General features: G+C 31.1%; 2 protein-coding genes across 8 annotated transcripts; both read left to right on the plus strand.

The window, feature by feature from the left end:
• Positions 1–5,170: 5,170 nt before the first annotated feature.
• LOC107922622 (tRNA ligase 1) lies at positions 5,171–9,479 on the plus strand. 7 transcript variants are annotated; one of them, XR_001691375.2, is made up of 11 exons: positions 5,235–5,569; positions 5,787–5,962; positions 6,167–6,246; positions 6,630–6,689; positions 6,758–6,908; positions 7,188–7,282; positions 7,383–7,470; positions 7,597–7,754; positions 8,011–8,081; positions 8,874–9,010; positions 9,135–9,479. XR_001691375.2 is itself a non-coding variant. In XM_016852734.2 (10 exons), the coding sequence occupies exons 1-7, from the start codon at positions 5,563–5,565 to the stop codon at positions 7,418–7,420; spliced, it is 477 nt and encodes a 158-aa protein (XP_016708223.1). In that variant the 5' UTR covers positions 5,171–5,562; the 3' UTR covers positions 7,421–7,470; positions 8,011–8,081; positions 8,874–9,010; positions 9,135–9,479. The 7 variants fall into 7 exon arrangements, 1 of the variants encoding a protein (XP_016708223.1); XM_016852734.2 differs by lacking the exon at positions 7,597–7,754 and having other exon boundaries at positions 5,171–5,569; positions 6,888–6,908; XR_001691376.2 differs by lacking the exon at positions 7,597–7,754 and having other exon boundaries at positions 5,222–5,569; positions 5,816–5,962.
• A 9,201-nt stretch (positions 9,480–18,680) lies between these two features.
• LOC107921084 (protein RESPONSE TO LOW SULFUR 3) lies at positions 18,681–19,532 on the plus strand. The gene has a single exon (XM_016850937.2). It carries the CDS (start codon positions 18,992–18,994, stop codon positions 19,301–19,303), a length of 312 nt encoding a protein of 103 aa, XP_016706426.1. The 5' UTR covers positions 18,681–18,991; the 3' UTR covers positions 19,304–19,532.
• The last annotated feature ends 5,822 nt before the right edge of the window (positions 19,533–25,354 follow it).

The following is a 25,354-nucleotide window of genomic DNA, read 5'->3' on the forward strand; positions in this document are numbered from 1 at the left end:
TGTTAAAGCTGCAAATGTTTGTGAATTGTTCTGTTAACTGTTGTAACATCCTGTAACTTAGGTCCAACGATCAGACCGGGTAAAGGGAGTTACACGGACTTGGCGGTCTGGTCGGGTAAAGGGTGTTACACGACTTGCTACATTTTGAATGATTTACGAACTAAGGCTGCACCTTAAACTCTATACAAATTGTGGCATGGGAGGAAGCCTACCCTAAAACGTTTTAGGATTTAGGGATGCTCGACCCATATATTGGAGAAAGATACAAGGAAGTTAGATTCAGGGATAGAATTGTGCATATTTGTAGGATATCCTAAAGAAACAAATAGCAATTTATTTTATAACTGAAAAAGAAAACAATTATAGTGTTACCTCATACTACCTTCCTAGAGGAGAGTAACATGAATGAATTTAAATCTTGAAGTAAAGAAGTAAATGAAGAACTTTCAAGAAATAAATAAAGTCCTATAGTAATGGTTTTGGATCCAACTCTTAATAGTAGGCCTACAAACAATTAGTAGCATAGGGAGCTTTGTTGCAGTGAGAAGGTCTCTCGTAGGCCTGAGTTCTTCCAATCTGAATGAGGTGTTTTTAACATAGAGTATGCTGAACAGGAAGATGATGACCATAGGTCATTTTTCATTGTGATAAATGACTTGATTACTATTTGATAGTAATTGGCTTTTTATGAAGGAAAATGTAATGGTTACCATGAGATCAAATAGGATCATATTGAAAGAACAAATGTCCTATGCAGGTAACACACTTATGACAAGGTCATTGGATGAACACTTATTAAGTAGCTTTCATAATGATATTTAATAAGGGAAAGCTCAGTTACAAAACTTTAGTGGAATGATTTTATGACTAAATAAGTTTATAATTAATAGGTGAAAACTAGAATTTAATTATAAATTACTTGAGCCCTAATTAAATATGTCCAATCGTCCCTTCGCTAGCTCGTTGAAACTAGAAATGAACTGCATGGTTAATTAAAAGAACAAAAATGAATAGAAATGATGAAATAAGAGAAATGGGCCGCATTTACAAATGAATGTCTTTTCTCGCTAAGTACATAAATTACTTGAGAGTTAATTTAAGTTTTTTGAATTTTTATTTAATTCATTTTAGTGAAATAATTGAAATCTGAAAATGAAATTAAATTAATTAGTCATTATGAATCTGTTGAATAAGGAAAATAATTATATTTCTTGGCCAAACCAAAAGCAACAATCAAATGGCACTACTTAACTATATTTATTTAAGTTTTAGGTTATTTAGACTTAGGGAAGACTCACACATGATAAGTGTAAACACGAAGCCATAACTTAAATTCGCAACTCCTAGGAATTAGATCTAATCAAGACTCACTTAGATCTGTATACAATAGAAATTATTCATAAAAAATTAGCCCCCCTAAAGCCCCCATAGGGTTCGGCAATGCAGCAAATTTTAATCGAAACTTCAAATTTGAAGTGGAAAATTATCACTACCTTAACTTGCTTATGATGACTTGCAAACAAACTCCTCAACGTTACAGTTGATCTATATGATTTGGATCCAGATCTTGGATATTTAAACAGAAGGGAAATGATAACTCGTCAAATTCGTCCATATCAAAATATATAAAATAAAAAAGAGAACTACTGATACTCAATTGAAGTAAACCAAAACTTCTGCACTCACATAGATCCGCGACGATAGGAAAATAACAAAGAGTAGAGGAAGAGGAAAATATAGGCAATGACGACGAAAGGTGGTCGTGTATTGGAGGACGAATGGAGGGTGAAAAGTCTGCTGATATACAGAAATGACAGTAAAAGAAGAATAACAGGGTTCGACTTTTAAGAAGAAGGAAAGATGACCATAAAAATAAAATCAAATGGGAGGAGGAGAAGAAAGAAAATAAAAGAAAAACTGAGAACAGAGAGGGAAGAGAGGTAGGGGATGGCAGAAGGGGGAAAAGAGTGAAAAAAAAAACCTCAACACAATATTAATTTAATCTTTGTTTTTTAAAAAAAACTTGATAGCTTTTAGATAATTCAGATAATTTTTTCTTTTTTTTTCTTGAATAATCAAGTTAATCAGGTTTTCCCGGAGTTTGAGTCAGACTGAAATTTGACAACTGATAGGGGGTTGGGCAACACAAACTTAAAGGAAAAAGAATTTGTCAGTAAAGGGAATCAAACTCGGGTCTCAAGGATACTTACACTACTACTTAACCACTAAGCCAATTACTCATTCTTTTAATAACCTTACGACATTTATTTTTAAAATAAGACATGACAAATACTAGGGTTTGAAACAAAATTTGCAAAATAATAAAAATAGTGCGAGGGAAGGGATTGAAACTTAGGTTTCAAGGACCATTTCAATAACACTTAACTAGTAGACCCGTAACTCATTTCTTTTCTACAAACACAATATAATTTAGAATATCAGGGCGTGACCACTCTCTTGGCTCACAAACTCGATTCTACTAACCCACGAGTTTTGGGATGTGACATAGACTTAGTATTGTAAAAAAACATTTTCATTATTTGTTCCATCCCCCTTGGTACGATCCTCGGAATACTTCCAGTATTTTGTTGTACAACTATATTACAATTTAACCCATGCACTTGAGGACATCGTCATTATTAATTCTTATATTTTTTGTGTTATATTTATTTTATAAATGATAACTCGTTTATAGGCAGTCACAACCCTGGTAATATTTACTGGGGACTGCTGGCCACTCCTACTTTAGTTAGAGTAGTAGTGTATTTTCTATTTAAATAATATTATTTATTAAAGGCTTGTTCAACTAGGATTTTCTACTTTTCTCTTTAAATAGAAAGCACCAATTGACCTAAAAATATACTTTATAGATTATTGAGTTATCGTTATTCTTCTAGAAAATAGTGGGAGTTTGTTCACTAAGAATAAATTCTATTTTCTAGGAATTACAATCTTTTCTAATTTTTATAGAAAGGATTACTTTCCTAATAAAAATAATTAATTCGTTTCTTTTTTGTTCTTTGGTTCTATTACTCGAGCCCATACTCATATATTACGATGCTATGTAGAGTGTTGATTTCAAGCTCCGGGAAATAGCTATGAAAGTTGAGATTAATTTTAGGGCATCTTGAAAATGAAGGAGCCTGACATATTGAAAACTGCTTTCAAGAATCTGTATGGGCATTATGAGTTTCTGATCATGCTGTTTGGTTTAACTAATTCCTCTGCTGCATTCATGGACTTGATGAATATTATTTTCCATTCGTATTTGGATTAATTTGTGGTTGTCTTCATAGACGACATTTTGCTGTATTCTCGTTCTGAAGAGGATCACGATGCACATCTGAGGATTATTTTGAAACTTTTGCGGGACAAACAGTTGTATGCGACATTGAATAAATGTGTATTGTAGCTAGAAAGGTAACATTCTTAGGCCATGTTGTGTTAGCAGGCGGAATCCGTGTGGATCCAAAAAAAATTGAGGCTATTTTGGAGTGGAAACCATTAAGAGTGTCACTACAAGAAAATAGGGCTTTAACGGCGTTTTATCAAAAAACGCCGCAAAAATTGTAAAACACAGAGTAATAGCGGCGTTTTACCAAAAACGCCGCTAAAAATGGAGCAATAGTGGCGTTTTAGTAAAAAAACGCTGCTAAAAACAGAGCATTAGTGGTGCTTTTGGTAAAACGCCGCTAAAAACCAGAGCATTAGCGGCGCTTTTGGTAAAACGCCGCAAAAAACCAGAGCATTGGCGGCGCTTTCGGTAAAATGCCGTTAAAAACCAGAGCGTTAGGGCGCTTTTTGGTAAAACGCCGCTAAAAACCAGAGCATTATCGGCGCTTTTGGTAAAACGCCGCTAAAAGTCATATAACCCCTAAACCCCCAAAAAATCATAAACACTAATCTATAACCTCTAAAACAATAATTATTAAAATTTATGGTTATACAATATATTAAATATTTTCTTATATAATCGTAAAAGAGATAGTTTTGAGTTTAAAATATTAAATTAATTATCATTATAGTTTAAGGTTTATGGTTTAAGATATATGTTTTAGGGTTTAAGGTTTAAGGTTTAGGAGTTAACTAGTATTTGAAGGTTTATGATGAATTATGGGTTTAGGGATTATAATTTAGGGTTTAGGTGTTAGTGTTGGAGTTTAAGGTGTAAGGGTTTGGGGTTAAGGGTTTAGGGTTTAGTGTTTATGGGATAGGGGTTAAGAGGTTTAGGGTTTAGATTAATTAGTATTTTTTAATTTATATATTAAATGATTTCTTATGTAATTGTAAAAGAGATAATATTAATTTGAGTATATTAAACTTATGATTATAGTTTAAATTATTTAAGAGGATAATAGATAAACTTTATATATATTAAATGGTTTAAGATTTAATCTAAAAATATTTTGATATATTAAAAATAATTCAATTCAAATTAATTCCTCTACACTTAATTTATTTAAGTGAAATTTAAACTTAAAATTTAGTCCTTATATTTTAATTTGATTAGTTTTGGTCCCTGTATTTTTCAAATCGATCAATTTTATCTTTTGTGCTTTTCAAAATTTAAAATTTTAGTCATGATTACTCAAATGATAGCAATTATATATGTTTGGTTAAATTCTGCTATTAGTCTTGGTATTGTGTGTAAAGTTGTAGGTTGAGTTCATGTTATCCAATTAGATCATTCTTGGTCCCTATACTTTTCAAATTTTGAAATTTTAATTTTGACACAAATGACAACCGTTAAATCCGTAACTGGCTTTTTGTGAGTAATATGTTTGTTACATTAGATTTTAGAAATAGCAAAACTTAATGAATTTAATAGCTACCATTTAATTAATACTACAATTTCAAATTTTCAAAATTACAATGACTAAAAATAACAAAATTAAAGTAAAATGACTAAATCCACAACTTACATATAATTCAATGACTAATAGAAAAATAATAATAATTAAAAATATTTAACTTGTTTATATTTAAAAAATTAATAAATATCAAATGAAAATAACATGTATATATTTATAAAAAAATTAAAACAATATCATTAGGTTTAAGTAAATTTATGTTAAGTATTTATAAATATGATGTGTTTTAAGTAAAATTTAATTGGAGATTTAAGGGGTTCGCGGCGTTTTTAAAAAAAACGCAGCAAAAAAAATAGTTTAACCTAAACAGTATAGTTTTAATTAGAGAAAAAGAAACGCCGCAAAAAAAACATAATTGTTTAACTTAAACTTCCTTTCTGAAATGTTTTCTTTTTCTCATTGCCGACACTAAAGCCCCTAATTTTTTCCCCTAAAATCAGTATCCTCAAAACACCCCCAATCTCACCCCTCCGTTTCCCTTTTCAATAAAGAAATTATCCAACAGCAGCGTCTCCAAGCTCTTATCGAAGGTGCCCACGATTACTCTGGCTCCGCTGTACTTGGATGGGGCGATGGGTATTACACGGGTGAAGAAGATAAAGGGAAAAGGAAGCTGAAAACTTTGTCTGCAGTTGTGGAGTAATTCCTTGTGGAAAGAAGGAATTTCTTGCAGAACTTCATCCAATATTCTATGCACAGTAAGTTAGGTTTTATGTGTTTGTTGTTTTTATTAATTAGCACTAGCAATCAATGGATTTTTTGTTCTTTAGCGTTGTTGTTGTTGCCATAACAGTTTGCTACTTCGTTTCTATTCGCATTCCCACTCCCACTCCCACTCCCACATACTCATTTTGATGAAAGATTGACGAACCCACCCGCAAATTAGTTATTCTCGTGCTCTCTGTTTTCTCTTAGGTTTTTTTGTTGATGTTAATTTGTTCAAGGCAAACAATGAACGAGCAGCTGGAATTGCAAAAAGCAACAATGATATAGTAGGACATGTAAATAATGGAAGTTGCACATCCACAATAGATGGTTTAGCCAATGAAGATGCAAATCTAATGATTAAACTGAAGTTTCTTACATATAAGGTATACTTTATGAATCTCTTCATTAGATAAGCTTCCCTTTAATTATTAAAGGGATAGGGGGTTATGATTTGGCCTTCTGCTATATTATTTGTTTCAAGAAAGTTTCATTTATTACTTGGTTTTAATTTTACAGTTCTCCCAATTAGTAATTTTCATATGATATTCCTTGAGAGTCTGATTTTCATCCTGCTTTGCCCTTACCAGTTGAGAACATTTCTGATCCACAATGGGTTGTCGATTCTTTTCAAGGATGGTCCAGCTGCTTACAGGGCTTACTATCTTAGGTAAGGTTTGAAAGGAAAGTTAAATAGTGTGATGCTATACTATTTAGTGAAAGTAAGTAGCAAAAAATTGGGGGGAGTTGTATAATGGTACGTAGGAGGCATTGGTTCTTGGTTTTAGATGGTAATCATGCTCAGATGTTGAGGCATCTCTCTCTCACAGTCTCATTCTCCCATGTTAAGCATTAACTTTCTGGCCTCCTCTCTAATTTCTAACATGTTATGAACTGTTCGTTCTTTCTGGTGATATACATACACATATAAGCTACAAAGTTTTTCCTCTCATGATGTTTTCATTTTTGAATCCTCAAGTAAATCCATAAAATCTGTGTAGTGGACTTCAGTTAAGCTCATTTATGGAAAATTTATCCCTTTCTGGTATTTAGGCAAATGAAGATTTGGGGCACTTTAGCAGGAAAGCAGAGAAAACTCAGCAAGAACCTCAAGTAAATAATGTTTTGTCTTTTTAAAGTCATTCTTTGTTTTGTCTTTGTTCAATTTCTTTGTTTTTCAGTTTGACGTCGTTTGGTGGAGCGCGTTTGATTTACCTTTTAAGCCGCTACATAAAAGATTCATTAACCCATACAAAACCTGACTCGTTTCTCCTCTTCCTCTGAACGCCGGCCTCTCAAACTCCAACCAAGGAAGCACCAAACATTTATTTGGTAAACTTTTTATTCATTTGTTAAGACTTCTGCTTGCTTTTGTTATCTGGGTTTCTACGGTTCAATAATATATGTAAGATTTTCTGATTTTCATAAATTTTCTGGGTTTTTCCTTGTATTAGCAGAAAGTTTAAGGTGGTGAACTTGAGCTTGTTTATGCTGTTATCTTTCTGTTTGTGATGCCATTTTATAATTTCATATCCAATTTTTATAAAGCAAGTTTGAGATGATGGTACGCCTGAGTTTCTTGACATTTTTTTCCCGTTGCTGGACATCCAGTTGTGAAGGCTCACTTCTGGCATCTGGATCTGCGAATTGCACCATAAAATTGTGGGATGTAACAACAAGCACAAGGTCCCAAGGAATGAAGAAAAGTAGGTTTCACAAGTGAAGAAATTTGGCTGTATGATATAATATATAATGTCTCATATGGTATGGAATCATCTGGTAATTTTTATTAATATGGTAAAATAGGTGAATCAACAGGAGTGGGACGAATCCAAACAGGCTGAGATCATTGAAAACCCTTGCAACCAAGTCTACTTCTGTGTATAGTTTACAGGTAATTCTTTTCTTCTGAATCAGATGCGTATATATTTCCACTTTTTATGCAACTTCTGAGGTTGGTCTGTATTGTCTGTCTGATCATTTATGTATATATATTTGTTCAACTTTATGTTTGGATTAGTTTTCTAGAAGGAACCTACTATTTGCAGCTGGGATGCTCTCTAAGAACACGTAATCAGTAAAACCTCTCCCATGACCACCATTTTGATGTTTGGGTGCTGTTAGGTACCATATACTTGCACAGAAGAAGCAAGATGCTGCTAACTAGCTTTTTTTGATGTATTGACATAAACCTTCTCCTTCTGTGTCTTAAATATATTTATCGTTCTTTTATAATTATTGTATATGTATTAATAGAAGGTCCATTTTGATGCAAAGTAGTCCATCTCATTGTTGTTTATCACGAAACTAGGTTAATTCGGGCAATTAGAAAAGGAAATTTTATGCTCATAGACATACATATATTTTAAAGTTCTTTCAATCAATTTGCTGCTTCTCAGCACTTCTTTCCCCTGACAGCTTTTCTTATATGCAGGGATGTCTTTTCTAGCATTCAGTCAGAGACTATCATGTAAAAGTCATGCAGGGCTTTCTCTTTTGGAGACGGTATGATATTGATCGATTTCCTTAATGATATTTATTTTGCCAAGGCTTTTTATCATTTTTCTGTTATTGTTTTATTTTAAACCATTATTAATACATGGGTGTTTTCTTTTGGTTCTATCACTGGAGGTGAGCAAATGATCTCTGTCTCTGTCTCTTTAAACGGAAGCCGAATCTGAAGTATTTTTATGGCCTTCCCTTTGCTTCAGAATTAGTAATTGAAAGACAGGATACCTCTATTTGCAATTCAGTTTTTTTTTTTAAAATTTAAGATGGTTTCTTTACAAGTAAAATATGACCTGCTTTCATATGTGTGAATGCTTATATCTATCTTTTGGACTTTACACTTAACTGTCCTATCTGTATTCTACTTTGATTTGACATAATTTAATTTAATTGTTATCTGTTAGTTCAATCAGTTAGTATTGTTGACTCTATCAAAATGCTGATTTGAATTTTATTATTAGAATTTATATATTTTAAAAATATAATTTTTTGCATTTTAACCATAATAGTTAATATTGTTAATTGACTATTGAATTAATTGATTAAATTATATCAAATTAGTTGAATGAGCTCTTTGTCATAATTATTATTGTTAATTTGATGTTTGGATGTTCCATTTTTGGATGTACCATTTTTGTTCATCCGAGAAGAAAGGGTAAAAGGATACTATTTCTTAGGTTGCTTTCATTTTTTTCTTTTCCCTTCTTTTTCTCCTACTTGTTGCATGTGCAGGCACATGAAACCACTAAAACTCCATCTCACTTGAAACTTTTTTTTCTATTTTTCAAGGAACATCGACACCTGCGTTTCAGTTCTCAGCACATAGTTGTTGGATTCCAGCTTGCAAGTGGCACAATACGTCTCCTCTTCATTTACTTTCTTCATCTTATGATAGGAAAGTAATGTTGTGGGATCTAAGAACAGCGGTATCGTTTTGTATTTTTGCATTCTCATAATTTAACTGTATATTGTTTTTCTGGATATCGTTTTGATGATTACTTTTGTGTGGCAATAGCTCTTTTATGTTTTGACTGGTGTCAAATGCAACAGGAAAAGCCAACTACACTAGATTGCGGTCCAAGAACAATTTGCAGGAGGCACATAATGACTAGCTCCTACCTCTACGAATGCTTGTGGGAGGCATTGCAGCAGCGAATAAGGATGATAACATGCAATTGACACCGTATGTGCTATGAATCCGAATTCAGGTGTGACTTTTAGATATTTTATGTGCAAAAAAGTATTAGAATGTCTTATGTTTGTATGTTAGTTAAGCAGATTATAGATAGAACCTGCAGTAGGATCAACTAATTAGTTGATCAAAAGCTACACCCAATTTTGTAATCGTCTACTTGCATATTTGCATATACTTAATAATAATCTCGTGTCAACTAATTATTCTAATTTTTTATTTAATTGTTTTGTTTCAACATTTTATTTTTATTTGAGTTGAAAGAAGAAAAACACAAATTGCAATTTTGACTTAGTTAATCAATTTAAATAATCAATGTTGATATTTCACATGGGAATTAAGTCCTTATTTCAATTAAGAAACTTCATTATAATATCTTATTTTATTGATATCTTTATATTTAATCTAATTTTTATTATTTATTTTAGTTTTGATTTTAAATTTTTATTTTTATTTTAATATTTAAGATAACTTGAGTTCTAACTTTTGGATTTTAATTGTGTTATTAATTTATTATTTTAAATTCTAAATTTAAATTCATTAATTTTTGTATTTAGTTTTAAAGTTAAAATTTTAATAGAAAATTTAATTTGATAATGAATTTTAAATTTTATATATTTTTCATGACCTTTATAATATTTTGTAATATTTTTTTTTGAATTTCATGACTTTTAGCGGTGTTTTTAAGAAAAGCGCCGCTAAAGATCGTGATCTTTAGCGGAGTTTGTAGGAAAAGCGCCGCTAAAGGTCATGATCTTTAGCGGCGTTTTTTTCAAATAAACGCCGCGAACTTTAGTGGCGCCGTCTATAGCGGCGTTTTTTGCGGCGCTTTTAATTTTAGTTAAAAAACGTCGCTAAAAATTAATTTTGCTGCAGTGTGTTATCGAGGTTCGAAGTTTCTTAGGCAGAGTCCTTCATTGTTATACCTTTAACGAAACTACTTCAGAAAAATGTGTTATTTGAATGGATTAATGAAAGACAGAAAAGTTTTGAGCAACTTAAGGCAATTTTGACTAAGGTACCTGTATTGACTCAATCAGAGCCCAGGAAAGATTTTTTGGTTTACAATGATACTTCATACTCATGACTCGATTGTGTTGATGCATGAAGGCGAAACTATGGCTTATGTCTTGAGACAATTGAAGACGCATGAGTGAAATTTTTCAACCCACGACTTAGAGTTAGCTGCTTTGGTATTTGCGATGAAGATTTGGTGTCATCATTTGTACGGTGAGAAATGTGTTATCTATACAAATTATAAAATCCTTAGGTATCTTCTCACCCAGAAAGAGTTGAATTTAAGGTAAATGAGATGGATTAAACTTTTAAAGGATTATAATTGTGTGATAGAGTATCATCTCGACAAGGCGAATGTAGCTGTAGACGCTTTGAGTAGGAAGTCGATGATAGAATTGCGAGCTATGTTTGCATACTTGAGTATAACCAATGATGATGGGTAGTTTGCTGAACTTCAAGTGAAGCCAACTTTGTCTTAGCAGATTAAGGAGAAACAACCGTTAGATAAGAAATTGATAAAGAGGATTCGACAGGTTGAACAAGGCGTAAAGGGAGATTTTGATGTTAACACAGATGGTATATTGAATTTTCAAGGAAGATTGTGTGTATCGCATGACGTGGACTTGATACAGTAACCCCTACACTATGTATCCCGGTAGTGGTAAAATGTACCATGATCTACAAGAGTTGTATTAGTGGTTTGGTTTGAAACATGATGTAACAGATTTTGTGACTCAGTGTTTAGTTTGTTAGAACGTGAAAGTAGAATATCAGTGCCCTTTAGGTTTGTTGCAACTGATTACAATTCCTGAATGGAAATGAGAAAGGATCACCATGGACTTGTTGTATAGAGTTTAGTTTGCCTTTGACCCTGGCGAAGAAGGATTCTATATGGGTATTTGTTGATCAAATTTTTAAGAGTGCGTATTTCTTGGTTGTGCATACTAACTATTCTTTACAAAAGTTGGCATAGTTGTATATAAACGAGATTGTATGTCTCCATGGAGTTCCAGTTTCTATTACTTCGGATAAGAATCCACGTATTACTTGTAGGTTCTAGAAGAGTTTGCAAGAGGCTTTAGGGTTGAGGCTTAGTTTCAATATGGCTTATCACTCCCAAATAGATGGTCAGTCAGAAAAGGTAATTCAAGTCTTAAAGGATATGTTTCGTAGCTATGTGATTAAGTTCAGTGATAGTTGGGAGCGATACTTGCCCTTAGTGAAATTTGCCTATACCAACAACTTTCAGACGAGTATTCAAATGGTACCTTTGAAGCATTGTATGGTAGGAAGTGTATGACTCCCTTGTGTCGGATGGACTTGGATGAAAAGTGGGTTGCTGGACCAGATTTGTTTCGAGAGACTGAAGAGAAGGTGAGATTGATCTGTGAAAGGTTGAAAGTAGCATCAAATAAGAAAAAAGTATTATGCGGATTTGAAACGTCATGATATCGAGTTTCAAGTTGGCAATAAGGTATTTTTGAAGGTTTCACCCTGAAAGAAGGTTCTGAGATTTGGACAGAAGGGTAAGTTGAGTCTGAGATATGTTGGACCTTACGAAGTTATTGAGAGAATTGGTTCGGTAGCTTATCGACTCAAGTTGCCGCCAAAGCTTAAGCAAATCCATGACGTCTTACATGTGTCCATGTTATATAAGTATCATTCTGACCTATCGTAAATCGTGCAAGTAGAGGAGATTGAGGTTCGATATGACCTCACTTATAAGGAAAAGTTGTTTGAGATTTTGGCTCGCAAAGAGAAGGTTTTTCGAAAAAAGAGAGTTCTATTGGTTAAAGTTTTGTGGCATAACCACAAAACTGAGAAAGCTACTTGAAAAGCCGAAGATGTGATGAAGCGATGATATCCTTATTTGTTTAGTTCAAGTAAATTTTGAGGACGAAGAAGCCGAAGATGCGATGAAGCGAAAATATCCCTATTTGTTTAGTTCAAGTAAATTTCGAGGACGAAATTCTTTTTAGAGGGGCAGAGTTGTTACACCCCAAAATTAGGTCTAGGTGTTTTAAGTGTAGTTCTAAAATTATGGCCTGAAATAGGGTTCAGAATTCAAAATATGCAACCTGAAAATATCTTCGTCTATGACCTTTGAAAATTAAATCAATTTATGAAAATAGTGTGAAAATGACTTTCAATTTTAAAAGAGGACTATTTTGTAGAAGGGTTATATTTAAGAGTAGCTTTAAAGAAATTATACGAAGTTTTAAAATCAACCCATTTTCCCTCATTTCACCCTACTTTTGATGTAAAAAAAAAAGAGAAACACCCTTCACCCTTTTTCTTAATGCCGTCCATTAGAGAGAAAAATCTCTAAACATCATCGTTTAATCTTTGGTCTTCATTACTCCAATCCCTTATTTTCTATCATCCTTCAAACATTAAAACCCCTTTGAATTCAGAGAAATAACAACAAGAACACCATTAATTTCGTTAATTTTTCTCCAAGTGAGTTTTCCCAGATTTTCAATCAATCGTTCAGTTTTTTCCTCAATGAAGGTAATGTTTTGTTTTCCAAATAGTTTTTGATGTAGTCTAGTCATTCGAATCAAATTCTAATCTATTGAATCAAGGATTTTGTGTAGTAGTCAAAAATTAGAGTCGTTAATGGATAAATTTGAGACTGTAGACGAAAATACTATTTCTAAGAGTTTTTCAATTTTTTTTATGTTATTATAAGGTTTTTAAACTTGCCTTAAAGTTTTGTTAAAAGATTTGAAGGTTTTGTTGAGTTTTCATAAAAATGGCCATGGATGTCGAAATTTTTGGAACCATTAATTTGAGGAGTTTTGAGTGTCTTGAGGGTTGAGAATTATTATTGGATGAATAATTAGATGTTTAGAATCAGCTTTAAATGATAGGTTTGAATGTGAATTAAGGAATTTGAGTTTCAACTATGCTAGTTGAAAATTTCAGTTCCATGAGGAACTAGGCTCAAACCTGCATTTTTGTTTGTTTAACGTATGTTATGGATGCTAATTAATTGTGTACATTGTGTTGTTAATATGTGTGAAGCTTCAAAATCATTTGGATCTTCTTCTAGTGAGGCGAAAGGCAAGAAAAAGTTAGTTTAAGTTTTCGAAAAATAGGTAAAAGCGTAAACGGTGAGTGTTTTGAAATCACTGCTTGTAAACACGATTCATAGTGTAAAATGGGAGCTTAGGAGTAGCCTAAATCCCTATCCTAAGTACCAAGTATAAGCTTTCTTACTCTTTTTGTGTACTTTGCAATATTGTGGAGATGTGATTGTGTTAATATGTATTATGGAATTTCTGTTTCATGCATTTATATGTGACTTATTGTGGTTATAGCTCATTGAGTTATATGTTAGCACTTGTAAGTGCAGCAATAGAGGGCATGGTAAGCATGCTAAGTGATTGTGATATTGTTGCGTGTATAATATAAATGAAGTGAAAATATGCAGAAAGCGGTAAGTAAATATGTGTATAATTGTGGATACTTAGGCCTTGTGACCTTTTGGGACTGTTGGATATAGTTGGCATGCCATAGGATTTTGTGAGTACTCGCCCTTGTGTTACGATTTAGGGCATTGAGGCCTAGGACAGTTTTGGAGAGATAAGGGAATGTGAGTTAAGCTCCATTTGTCGAGATATGTTGGTGTGTTAGAGAGTGTTAGCTTGAGGCTACACTTATGAGATATGTTCGACTCCGAGTCATTGATGTGTAGGAGATTCGTGTATCTAATGTGTGGTGATAGAGTCTACTTTTATATTTCATAGTCTTAAGTTGCCAAATTATCAATTAATGAATTATTTATGAAATATGTTGTATGTATAAGTATGTGAGTTCATAGTTAGATGTATTTGTAAGCAATGCATGATTAAGTTAGTTTGACATTATAGTTGAGTACTTTTGTATTTTTGCTTTAGTTGCTTTCGTTTACTGTATGATATTGTGTATATTTGTGGTAAATTTTGATCCATTCACTGAGCTTGTTAAGCTCGCACACTCCTTTCTAAACCATTGTAGATAGTTAACATTTCCAGTATGAGTTGTACGGTCCCAAGGAAGTGATCCAAGTTAGGTTATAGTAATTTGAGTAGGTGATATTATTACCATTCTTTTGGCCTGTGAAAATAAAGGTAATGTGGCTAGATTTTTGGCTGGTTTTTAATATGTCCTTAACGGTTTATTATGATTTCAGTCTTATAGAATTTTGATGGATATTAATATTGTTTTATTGATTTTAGTCTTAGCATGAAACTCACGTCACAAAATTCAAACCTAAGCTTACTAGCTACATTTTTACATTTTTCCATACATACTTGAGTTCCAGAAAGCAAACATAGATTCGTGTGATATAGTCGGGTTAATTAACACCTTAAAATTTTTTGTGTCGTAATTCATGTTGTGTTGGGATAAAGCTAATTAAGTTCCCGAGAGTGAGACCCTATCAATCATATTTATTTTAATTAATTAATATATGGCATTAGAAAATATCAAAACTAAATTGAGATATGACTTGTTAGTTATTGAGTAAATTAAGAGGATTGGAAAATAGAAATAATTGATGGGAGATAAAAGAAATAAAAGGGATTGAATACAGATATTATAGAGATTAAGGGAATCATTTCCATAAATTTTATGGTGTTAGTGAATGAGAATTATTTCCACCATTAGTTGCCACTAAAAGTAAATAAATTAAAATCCTCACCGTTGGATCATGTTCATAAAGCATAATTTAGTTAAGTCTTAATTATGTTCGTTAGAGATAAAAAATTAAAAAAAAAAAGATCCCTTCGATGAGCCACCATTTGGCTAATTAAGATCATTTCCATAAATTTAATTTAAGTGGAGTTATTAAGAAATCACTAATGAAGAAACTAAGTAATGTGAAGTTAGAGAGAAGGCTCATTATCTCTTTCATTCGAAAGAGAGCAAAGAAGAAGCTTGTTAAACCCTCAAAAACATGAGTCTCTCCCTTTTGGATTAGATGGATTTAATAGTTTATTTAAGAATTGACTCTGAATTATCCTGTATGCCCATGTTATAAAGACTCTAATTGTAAAGACAGGTGAAGATGAGGTGAAGGCTTGAAGAGCCTTTTGAATGAGTGGAGAGATGAGAAATGACTCCACCTTTATAATATTTTCAAATTAAGTTATATATGTGAAAATAGTTACATTCTAAATTATATCTTTTTGGTTTTGGGGTGGTGGTTATATAATTTTTGAAGCTAAAGGTAGAGAGAAAGAAGAAGTGAATTCAATAAAAAAGGAAATTTTTGCACCCTTTTTGATGTATTCAAATAAGAGGAATTAAGGCAAGGTTCCTTAATTTAAATTTGTAGTAATGGTTGTTAAGTGATACATTTAAATATTTCATGTGTTGGAATTAATGGTAATATTGAATAGGTACATTGTAGCATTGATAAAGAGGAAGGATTGAATTAGTGAAAAGCTAAGTTGGTGGGTACCTTGGAGTGAAAATTTACTATTTGGAAGTTAAGCTAAAGTGTTCCATGAATCCTTGCTTACACTGAATGTTTATGAGTGTGTATTTAATTAGCATTGGTAAGTTAAGTATTATTACTTTATCGATCTTGTTATTGACTTTGCTTATGATATCTAGCCATGGTAATCGAAACTTTAGTAAGCCTAATCAATGTGAGGTAAGTTTCAAGGTAAGTAAATTATTATGCATTGATTTGACTTGCATTATTATTTTACATGGGTAAGCATTTTATTGCAACATATTTACTATTATTCCATTTAAAAGTGAGAAAATACAATGTTTATTTTCATGAAAAGTCATTCATTATAAAGACGGATGACCCGTAGTCACGTTTACTTTCATCAACCATGTAATTCCAATGAGGGGATATAATTTACTCATGTTTTGAGCTATGAATTTCACTATTGTGAATGACACTACATACTACAAAAGTTAGGATTTTACCATGTAATTCCTCTTCACCCAGCACATTAGCTTTCGGTTCCTTATCTATTTGAACTCAGGATTTTATTTACATCAAAATGTACGAGTCACACATACATAGTTCGCCATCCACTCAGGATTTAGGTATGCTACACTATGATCGTCATAAGTGAATAGATCCATAAATGGATTCAGGATCTATTCTACTCGAGTCTTGTCCGGTGTACTATCAGTCCAGTCAGTTATATCTATATCTCTATCTTCTAAGAGTCATCCGCTCTAATGCTTAAGACAAAATATCTCCCCAATTTGACTTGATAGAAAACATATTAGATTTTCAATTAATTGACTCATTTCCAATTAGACTAAGGACATGTTTAGTTTCGTCTACTAATATAAGTTGTCTTTCTGTACTATGATCTGACCACATAATACCTCTTAATATTAGTTACACATCAGACAACCAATAAGAAACATTTGCTTCCCTTTTTCTTTGTGTGTAAAAACTATGTGAGAATAATATACAAAGTATTAATGTAATTGATGAATAATTTTATTAACTAGTGATAAGGAATTGAAGTGAAGGAAGCAGAAGAAGCATCGAATTTAAATTGTTTGACTCAAAAAAGAAAGATCTAGATTTGACCTGAAAGAAGAAATAAAAAAATTTAGAAATTAAAGAAATCGAAGAAATAGAAATTTAAAAAAAACAAAGTGGAAGATGGATCGAATAAATTGATAGATGTGATGAATATTTGGATAAGTGTCCAATTGAGCCATTTGAGATATAAATCCCAACAAACTTGGTTAATGTGTAACACCCCAAACTCGACCTAGAAGCTATAGTTGAATCTCAGAAGTTACATTAACGACGCTCGAAATTATTTGCTCATTGAAAATAACTAGGTTTGAGTTGTTTTGAGAAAACTTAAAATTTTAAATGTCGACTAATTTTAGCTAAAATTGATGTTGTTAATGGTGGAATATGGATTCTTGAATTAATCTGTTATTTTAAAGAATTTTCCAACCTGTTCTGAAGAGATTAAAAGTTAAGAACTGATAGCAAGCTATAAGAACTTATAGTACTGGTGAACTCATTGTGTGACATATGTTTTGTATATGCTATGTGGTTCTTCGGGACAATCACTAAGCTTGTAAGAGCTCACATACTCTTTACTAAACATTGCAGATAGATAGATTGCATGATGTGTAGCAGAGAAGCGAGTGATCTAGACGAGGCATAAATACTAAGTATGTGTTACAAATGAACTCTAGACTTATGGGAAATGTGGGAGTCCGCTTGGGCTTAGAGATATCTTCCTATCTGATTGACCTCGTTGATTGCTCTAAAGACTTAGATATTTACATTATATTTATTCCAAAGCTTGCAAACTGATAAAACATTATATATATATATACCTGAATGTTAAGTATTTTAATTCTTCATCAAAATAGTACATGTGTTTTGTACGAGGCGATTAAGTTGATCTCGGCTTTCAATTGAATAACATTCTCTGTTATCCTCGGACCACGTATTACCTTGAGCATGGACTCGAGCAAGACAAAACAAAATTGTAGAATGAAAACTTTTAGTTAACTTTCAATAGGAAAGTTGATTTGTCTTTGTAATCAGTAACTACGCGTTTTTATCAAAAAAATAGAATTTATTCTATGAAATAAATTTTCCCTACATCAAAAAATAGAATTTATTCTATGAAATAAATTTTCCATACTTTTTGGCAGAATAATGACGTCTATTAAATGTTGTAAAAAACTTAACACATAATTTTTATTTATAGAGAATTGGTACAAGAGTTATGTTCGAATAAGGCTTGATTAAATAATAATATTTAGTAGAAAATATAAATTCTACTCCAATTAGGTGTATAGGAGGCAACAACATGCCGTAGTAAATACTAGGGTATGTGAATAGTGGTACATGTGATATATTTATCTTATTTTGTCATTTTCTTTCGTTCCATATCTTTGGTTCAACATACAATTTATTTTTAATTATTTCGAGCTAGTAGATGGATCAATTAAACATATATAATTAGAACTTAAATAATTTATAATTATAATATTATTTAATCATAAAATCATTTCAATAAAATAAAATGACCGAAATCTCTCTTATTATGTCCTTTACGAAAATTACTCATCACGTAAGAAATCTTTTAACAACTTTTTTTACCCTTTAAAAATCGGGTGATGCATACCACTAACCGACTATAATGTAGGTATGGACAAATAAATTCGACATTTTATGTCTGTTTTTAATTTTACATATCATAATATTTTATCCAGAATATAATATTAATAATTTATATTTCTTAATTTGATAATTTTGTTTTCTAAGTTAATTTAATAATATTCTATATTTCTATTATTATGTTTATACTAATTATTTATTTAATATAATATCTTTTAATTATTTTTAATTATGTTCATAAAAATAAAAGTAAAAAGCTAAAATAGGAAGAAGATTTGTTTTTTTATAATTGGAAGAAGAAAATGCTCAATCTTTTATCCTTACAGCATATTACTTTTCTTATTACACAAGAAGTTGCCAAAATAGCTAGAATACTTGAGAGAGTTGAAAATTGAAGGATGAAAACAGTTGAATTAGCAAAGCACTTACGTAAGCAGGTATCATTGAACCAAGCTAGATACATTGAACCTGGACACTTTGCGTCGGAGGGTCCTAGGCCTTTAAGAGAATCGATTCCTCCACATTGGTTGATTCACAACTCCACTAGAAGAAAAAACAAAAACAGCAAGCTATCACATGGCTCCAACAATGGCGGCACCAGAAGAAGAGCTGAGGAAGAGGAACCAGGAGTTAGAGAAGGAATTGAAGGAGAGTAGGGAAAGAGAGGAGCATATGAGAAAGGAATTAAGAAAGGTGTGGGAAAGGCTGAGGGTGGCGGAAGAGGCGGAGGAAAGGCTCTGTTCTCAGCTGGGCGAGTTGGAAGCAGAGTCCGTCAATCAGGCCCGTGCTTACAACTCCCACATACTTACCCTCATGGACCAGCTCTCCAAGGGTAACAACCTTCTCATCAACAACCACCCATCCCCTGCACCCATCTCCATCCTCTGATTTTGCTTTTGGCTGATGTTCTTTTTATCTATCCAACCAAAGACATGGGGCTTCTAAAGTCGTTAATTTTGGGTATTGTATGGATGTATATATGTATTAGTTATTAACACTTGGTGGTGTTTGTTGATGTTAATTGGTAAAGGTAGTGCTGATATGTTTCACTGGCTGTTTCATATTGTGAAACTCAATTGACTTAATTCTGATATATAAAAAACAAATGTGTTTTTTACTTCTTCAAATATATTAAAAATAGTTTGGTAAAATGAAAAGGAGAGCTGATGGGTAGCCTAATTTTTCAATTTTCTCTTTTTAAATTTTCATTTATCTACCATTTCAATCTCTTTTTATTTACTTAACGTTTAATTTATTTTTTTTGTCATGCTATAATATTATTACAGTTTTTAATTTTACTAACATCATTATTTTTACATACACTGTCTATTTATACTCATCTTTTATTTTCTTCACTCCATCTAAAATCGATGGGAAAAAAGGTATAGACATGCTCCAGATTAAAAAAAAAAAAAACTTAATATGAAATATTAATCAACATGGCAAGACTGCAACGCTCCAATTATTTGGTTGAAATCAGTTATAAAAATATTATGTATAAAAACACTTTTCACCATAAGTAATAATGGTTTAACTTCGAAAAAACAAAGTAATAATGGGTCAGTTCAAATAAGTTTAAATTTCGTTGAATTCGTAGATTTTTAAATTAAAACAGACTTCGAAAGATGACGGAAAGCACAAGAGTTTTCTTGCTTCGATTTCATGAAAATTTTAAATAAGATGACTAATTCTGTTTAAAATTGAAATGGGTTGACCCAATATACATGGATGGTTTAAGATTTTTTTTTTGGAGGGGGGTTATGGAAGCATAACCGAATCGACCCAGTAAATATGTTAGGTAGTTATATATATTTAGATCTTATTATGAGTAGAGTCGAGTTCGGGTTGAATTGACCTAAAATTTTAGGTCTGTTTTTTTAGGTTTGGTTTGATTTAGAAATTAGTCTAAAATTTTTTCCAGTTCGATCCAAATAAAAAATGTTAAACCTAAACTCAGCCCAGTCTACTCTTATTAATTTTTTAGATTATTTTTTATATAAAAATAAATTTAAAAAATATAATACATCCAATACACTAAAAATATTAAAATAAATGTTTATCAACAAATTGAAAATACATTAAAAAAATTATACTTAAATAATATTAACATAATTGAACTTAGTAAATAAATGTCTTTAAAATAGTAACAAAATTAATAATAACACAAGAGTTATACAATTAAAACAATAACAACAAAATAATAGTGCTATAATAACGAAATGGTAGCAACATAACAAGTTAAATTCGGTCGAGTCGGCCCATCTAGAAAATGAGTCTTATTTTTTGTCTAAACTCATATTTTGAGCTTATATTTTTGTCCAAATCTCCTCACTTTTTTAATATGCCTTGAGTCAAGACAGATGACCCAACTCATAATATCCAATAATTACATTTCATATAATAATTATAATAAATTGTTTGAACACATTGCTTATTCAAAATTAATATTTGTGGGCAATTGAGTAAGTGGAGTTTATGAATTAAATAAATGGTATTACCAAAGAAGTGTATTTATTGAAATTCATGGAATTCTAAGATATTAAGTTTGCTTGGATTATGGTTTTTATTGATAGAAGGGTTGAACTTTGGTTTTGTGAAAGTGTATATGACCAAAGAGGATGTTCTTCATAAATTCATTTCTTTCTATTACTTATGGAAGCTTATATTATATTATATGCTTTATTTTTAACCAAAGGAGAATAAATAGTGACACTTTTGGGTTCAAAAACCTTTAGATGTTTTATTTTGCCCATTTTTAATTGTCTTATTGTTTTTGATCTTGCAATAAGTCAAACTGCAGTGAATAACTACTTGTGCTCAATTGAAATTTTAAACAACAACAATTATGCAAAATAGAAAAGTGATGTTAAGCCAATCTTGATTTAGCTTTAATTGAGCATATGCTTTATAAGCTTATTGATAGAAACGCTGTTAAGCTCAATGGCTCACTATCACATATTGTAAAGTTAATAGACTTTGTTGCAAGTTGCAAAGGAATAGTTACATAAGTAATTATAACTATGAGATATAATAATAGAAAACAATTGGTTACGCAATTAAATGACTACCCACTTTTGTAAGGCTTGTCTAGAAAGTCAATCTTATCTTCTGTCATATACAAGGAATTATTTAATCCTTACTACCTACTAGTGTATTAACCTCACACTTAAGATCTAAATAACTCACCATTAAACTTGTAAAACTAAGTAATTCACTTGTTTTACTTATAAAATGCACTCACTAAAACGTGTTTCCGATTAAGAAATTAAGTGCTAAAAACTTTTCATGATACGCATGATATGGCTATATGCATGATACAGCTATTGTGCTGTTCGCACTATACTGGCAATGTCTAACTTGGTCCCTTCACTCTATCCCCATGTAACGTCCCCTAACCCTATACCGTCTTCGAAATAAGGTTACGAGAAATTACCAGTCAGTACAGTCCAATTCCGGTCATTAATTAAAATTAATATTCACACACATCCTAGTTTTAAGATATCGTCCCTTTAATGGGCCCTCGCAGTCCAATATGAACAGTGAATTCAATTCGGGACTAATTTAGAATCACTACGAGTTTTTAGTAAATTTCAAAATGCATACTACATACCGTTGGCAACCATAATTTACTCATTTCATCAATACTTCTACAACCTAAATGACTCTCATAAAACATCCAGGTACATGCCATTACCAATACTCAACATACTTTACCTCATTGAATTTCGGATCAGCCTGGGATGCTGATTCAATAGTCTAGCCTTAACTTAACCTGCGCACGGAAACAAACCGTACGCTGAGTATACACTCAGTGGTATTTCTATAATCTAAACACTTAAACAATTATAAAACATATTAATTTATATATATATTGAACTATTCAAACTCAATGAGAATTCAAACATTCACTTTCCAACCAATGTTTTGGTCTACTTTAAATTCAAAATCATTTATTATTTTTCAATAGCAATTAATCAATCAATAATGTTCATTAACTCTCAGAACAATTATTTATTCAGTAACAGTCAGTTATTCAGTAACAATCAATTATTCAATAATAACCAGTTATTCAGTATCGATCAATTAATCGGTTATCCAGTAACAGTCAATTATTTAGTAAAATCAGATATTCAGTAACAATCAATTATTCAATAATAACCAGTTATTCAGTATCGATCAATTAATCGGTTATCCAGTAACAGTCAATTATTCAGTAAAATCAGATATTCAGTAACAATTAAGTTATTCAGTAGCAGTCATTCATTCAGTGACAATCAGTTATTCAGTAATAATCAATTATTCAGTAATATTCAGTTATTCAGTAACAGTCTAATATCCAGTAACAGTCAATTATCCGGTAACAGTCAATTATTCAGCAATAATCAGTTATTTTATACCTTTATTTACCCCTATTAGCATGACTCGGACTCAGACGGATACACGGATCCAACCAACACACCAGTACAGCACATAGTGCCTCATCGGCCGAAGCCGGAACAGCAACAGTAACAGTAGCAGTACGGTACACAGAGTACCTCATCGGAACAAATCCGAAACAGTAACAGTAACGGTAACAGTATTCAACACACAAAGTGCTGAATCGATAACGGTAATAGTAACAGTATTCGACACACAAAGTGCCGAATCGGTAACAGTAACGGTAACAGTAACAGTAGTCGGCACATAAGTGCCTGATCAGTAAGCCGACAAAACCCGTACTCTTCCATATCCTATGGCATGCCAACTATATCCGACTAGCCCGACTAGTTAATAGGGTATTTAATTCACTTTTCAATTTTCAATTAATTTATATTTTAATTAATTAACTATATATTTTCAATTCAATATAATTCCATTCACTTTTCACTAATAAATATTTAATTTCACAATAATCACAATTTTCTATTAATTTCATCACACTTCCAACTACATATATTTTCCAATATAACAAATATTTATTATTCAATTTCCACATCAATATTCATTTCAATTCAAACATTCATATATATATTCATAAATCAATTCAATATAATCAATATTCAATCCAATTCAAATAATCATCTCAAAACACCTACTACATCTATATATTAAATAATAAATCCAAAAATTTAAGTATTAAGTTCGGATTATAGAAATACAAACCGTAATTTTCGAGCTAACTCCCGTTGACTTTGTCTTGTCCTTTCTTAGCCGAGATTTTCAGGACCACATTGACTACGAAAGTAATACAATTCATAATCATTAATACATTACTAATTTATATCTTGAGTTACAGAATTCTAAATTAAGATCCGCTAATTTCTCTTGAAACTAGACTCAAAATCTTCTTACCATAAAATTTTCAGAATTTTTCGTTTAGCCATTAAATACAGTTTATTCTTTAAATTCACCCCTATTCTGCTGTCTGACAGTTTTGACCCTTCTTCACTAAAAATTAATTATTTCACAATGCAGAACTCGGATAATATTTCTGTTGATTTCTCCTAAAAATAGACTCATCAGGGATTCTAAAAATATAACTTTAAGCCTCTAATTATTCTTCTCCAATTTTTGGTGATTTTCCAAAGTCAGAACAGGGGAACCCGAATTCATTCTGACCTTGTCTTACAAAACTCATTATATCTCATAATTTACAATTCAATTGCTTACACCATTTCTTCTATAAGAAATTAGACTCAATAACATTTAATTCCATATTTTATTCATCCTCTAATTCAATATATACAATTTTTGGTGATTTTTCAAACTTAAACTACTGCTGCTGTCCCAAACAGTCATAATACAAAATGTTGATTTTCTACTTTAATTTCAATTTAATCCTAACTAAATTCACTTACTTTTCCACCTTAATTCATACTTTATTTCTACTCAATTTTTAACCAAACTTAGACATAATTATCTATTTTCATCATAAAACCATAATTTCAAAATTCTTTCAATTTAGTCCTTAAAGCATAAAACTTATGAATCACTTTACAATTCAATCCTTATTTCATTTCTAACTTGAATTTTTATCAATTTAGCCCTTAATTCATCTTTTTGTTCAACAAGAACAATGTCTTATAATCAACTATCTTACAATATATCAACTTAACTTCATCAAAACCTTGTTCTGAAGTTTCTAAAACATAAAAATTAAGTAAAAATGGCTAAATTGACTTACCCATTTAAGCTTCAAGCATCAAACTTTCAATTTTCCCTTTCTTCTTTCTTTTCTCCTTTCTTTCTTTCTTTCCCTGCTTTTCGTTTTGCCTATTTCTATTTCTATTTCTATTTTTTTTCTTTATTTCATTAAACCATTATATATATATAATATAATAACCTAATAATTATCTATTATAAAAATCTATTTAATAACAAATATTCTTTTAACATTTGTATTCATTTATAATATTACACTTGTCTTTCACTAATGTATTTATTATATAAATATCTTTTACTTAATAATAATATATAATTTAATAATATACTTATATAATAAGTAAATATACATGTATTTTACAAATGTACATATACTAATATTACACATGTCACTATACATACCATACACTTGTCAACTTTTTATTTATTTTTCACATAAAAATCTTATAATATAATTATTTAATTAATAAATACCTTTTTATAAATAATTAATATCTATTAATACTTAAATACAAGCATTACAAGTGTATGTATTTTTTTTATTAATACATTTGTACCCAATCGTTACCACACATTTGTTTTACTTTTATTTATTTATCATATAATATTAATTTAATAATAATAAATATACTAATATTTACTTAAATAATAAGCAAATACATACATGTATTACAAATGTGTGTGTATTATATTTATTACACTTGTATTTTATTTTTGCCATATACTTAGCACTCTTTTTGGCTTATTTACTTATTTAGTCCTTTCAATTTTCTTTATTCTATAATTAAACTTTCACAC

Source organism: Gossypium hirsutum, chromosome A08, assembly GCF_007990345.1.
Source record: "Gossypium hirsutum isolate 1008001.06 chromosome A08, Gossypium_hirsutum_v2.1, whole genome shotgun sequence".
Classification (NCBI taxonomy): Eukaryota; Viridiplantae; Streptophyta; class Magnoliopsida; order Malvales; family Malvaceae; genus Gossypium; species Gossypium hirsutum.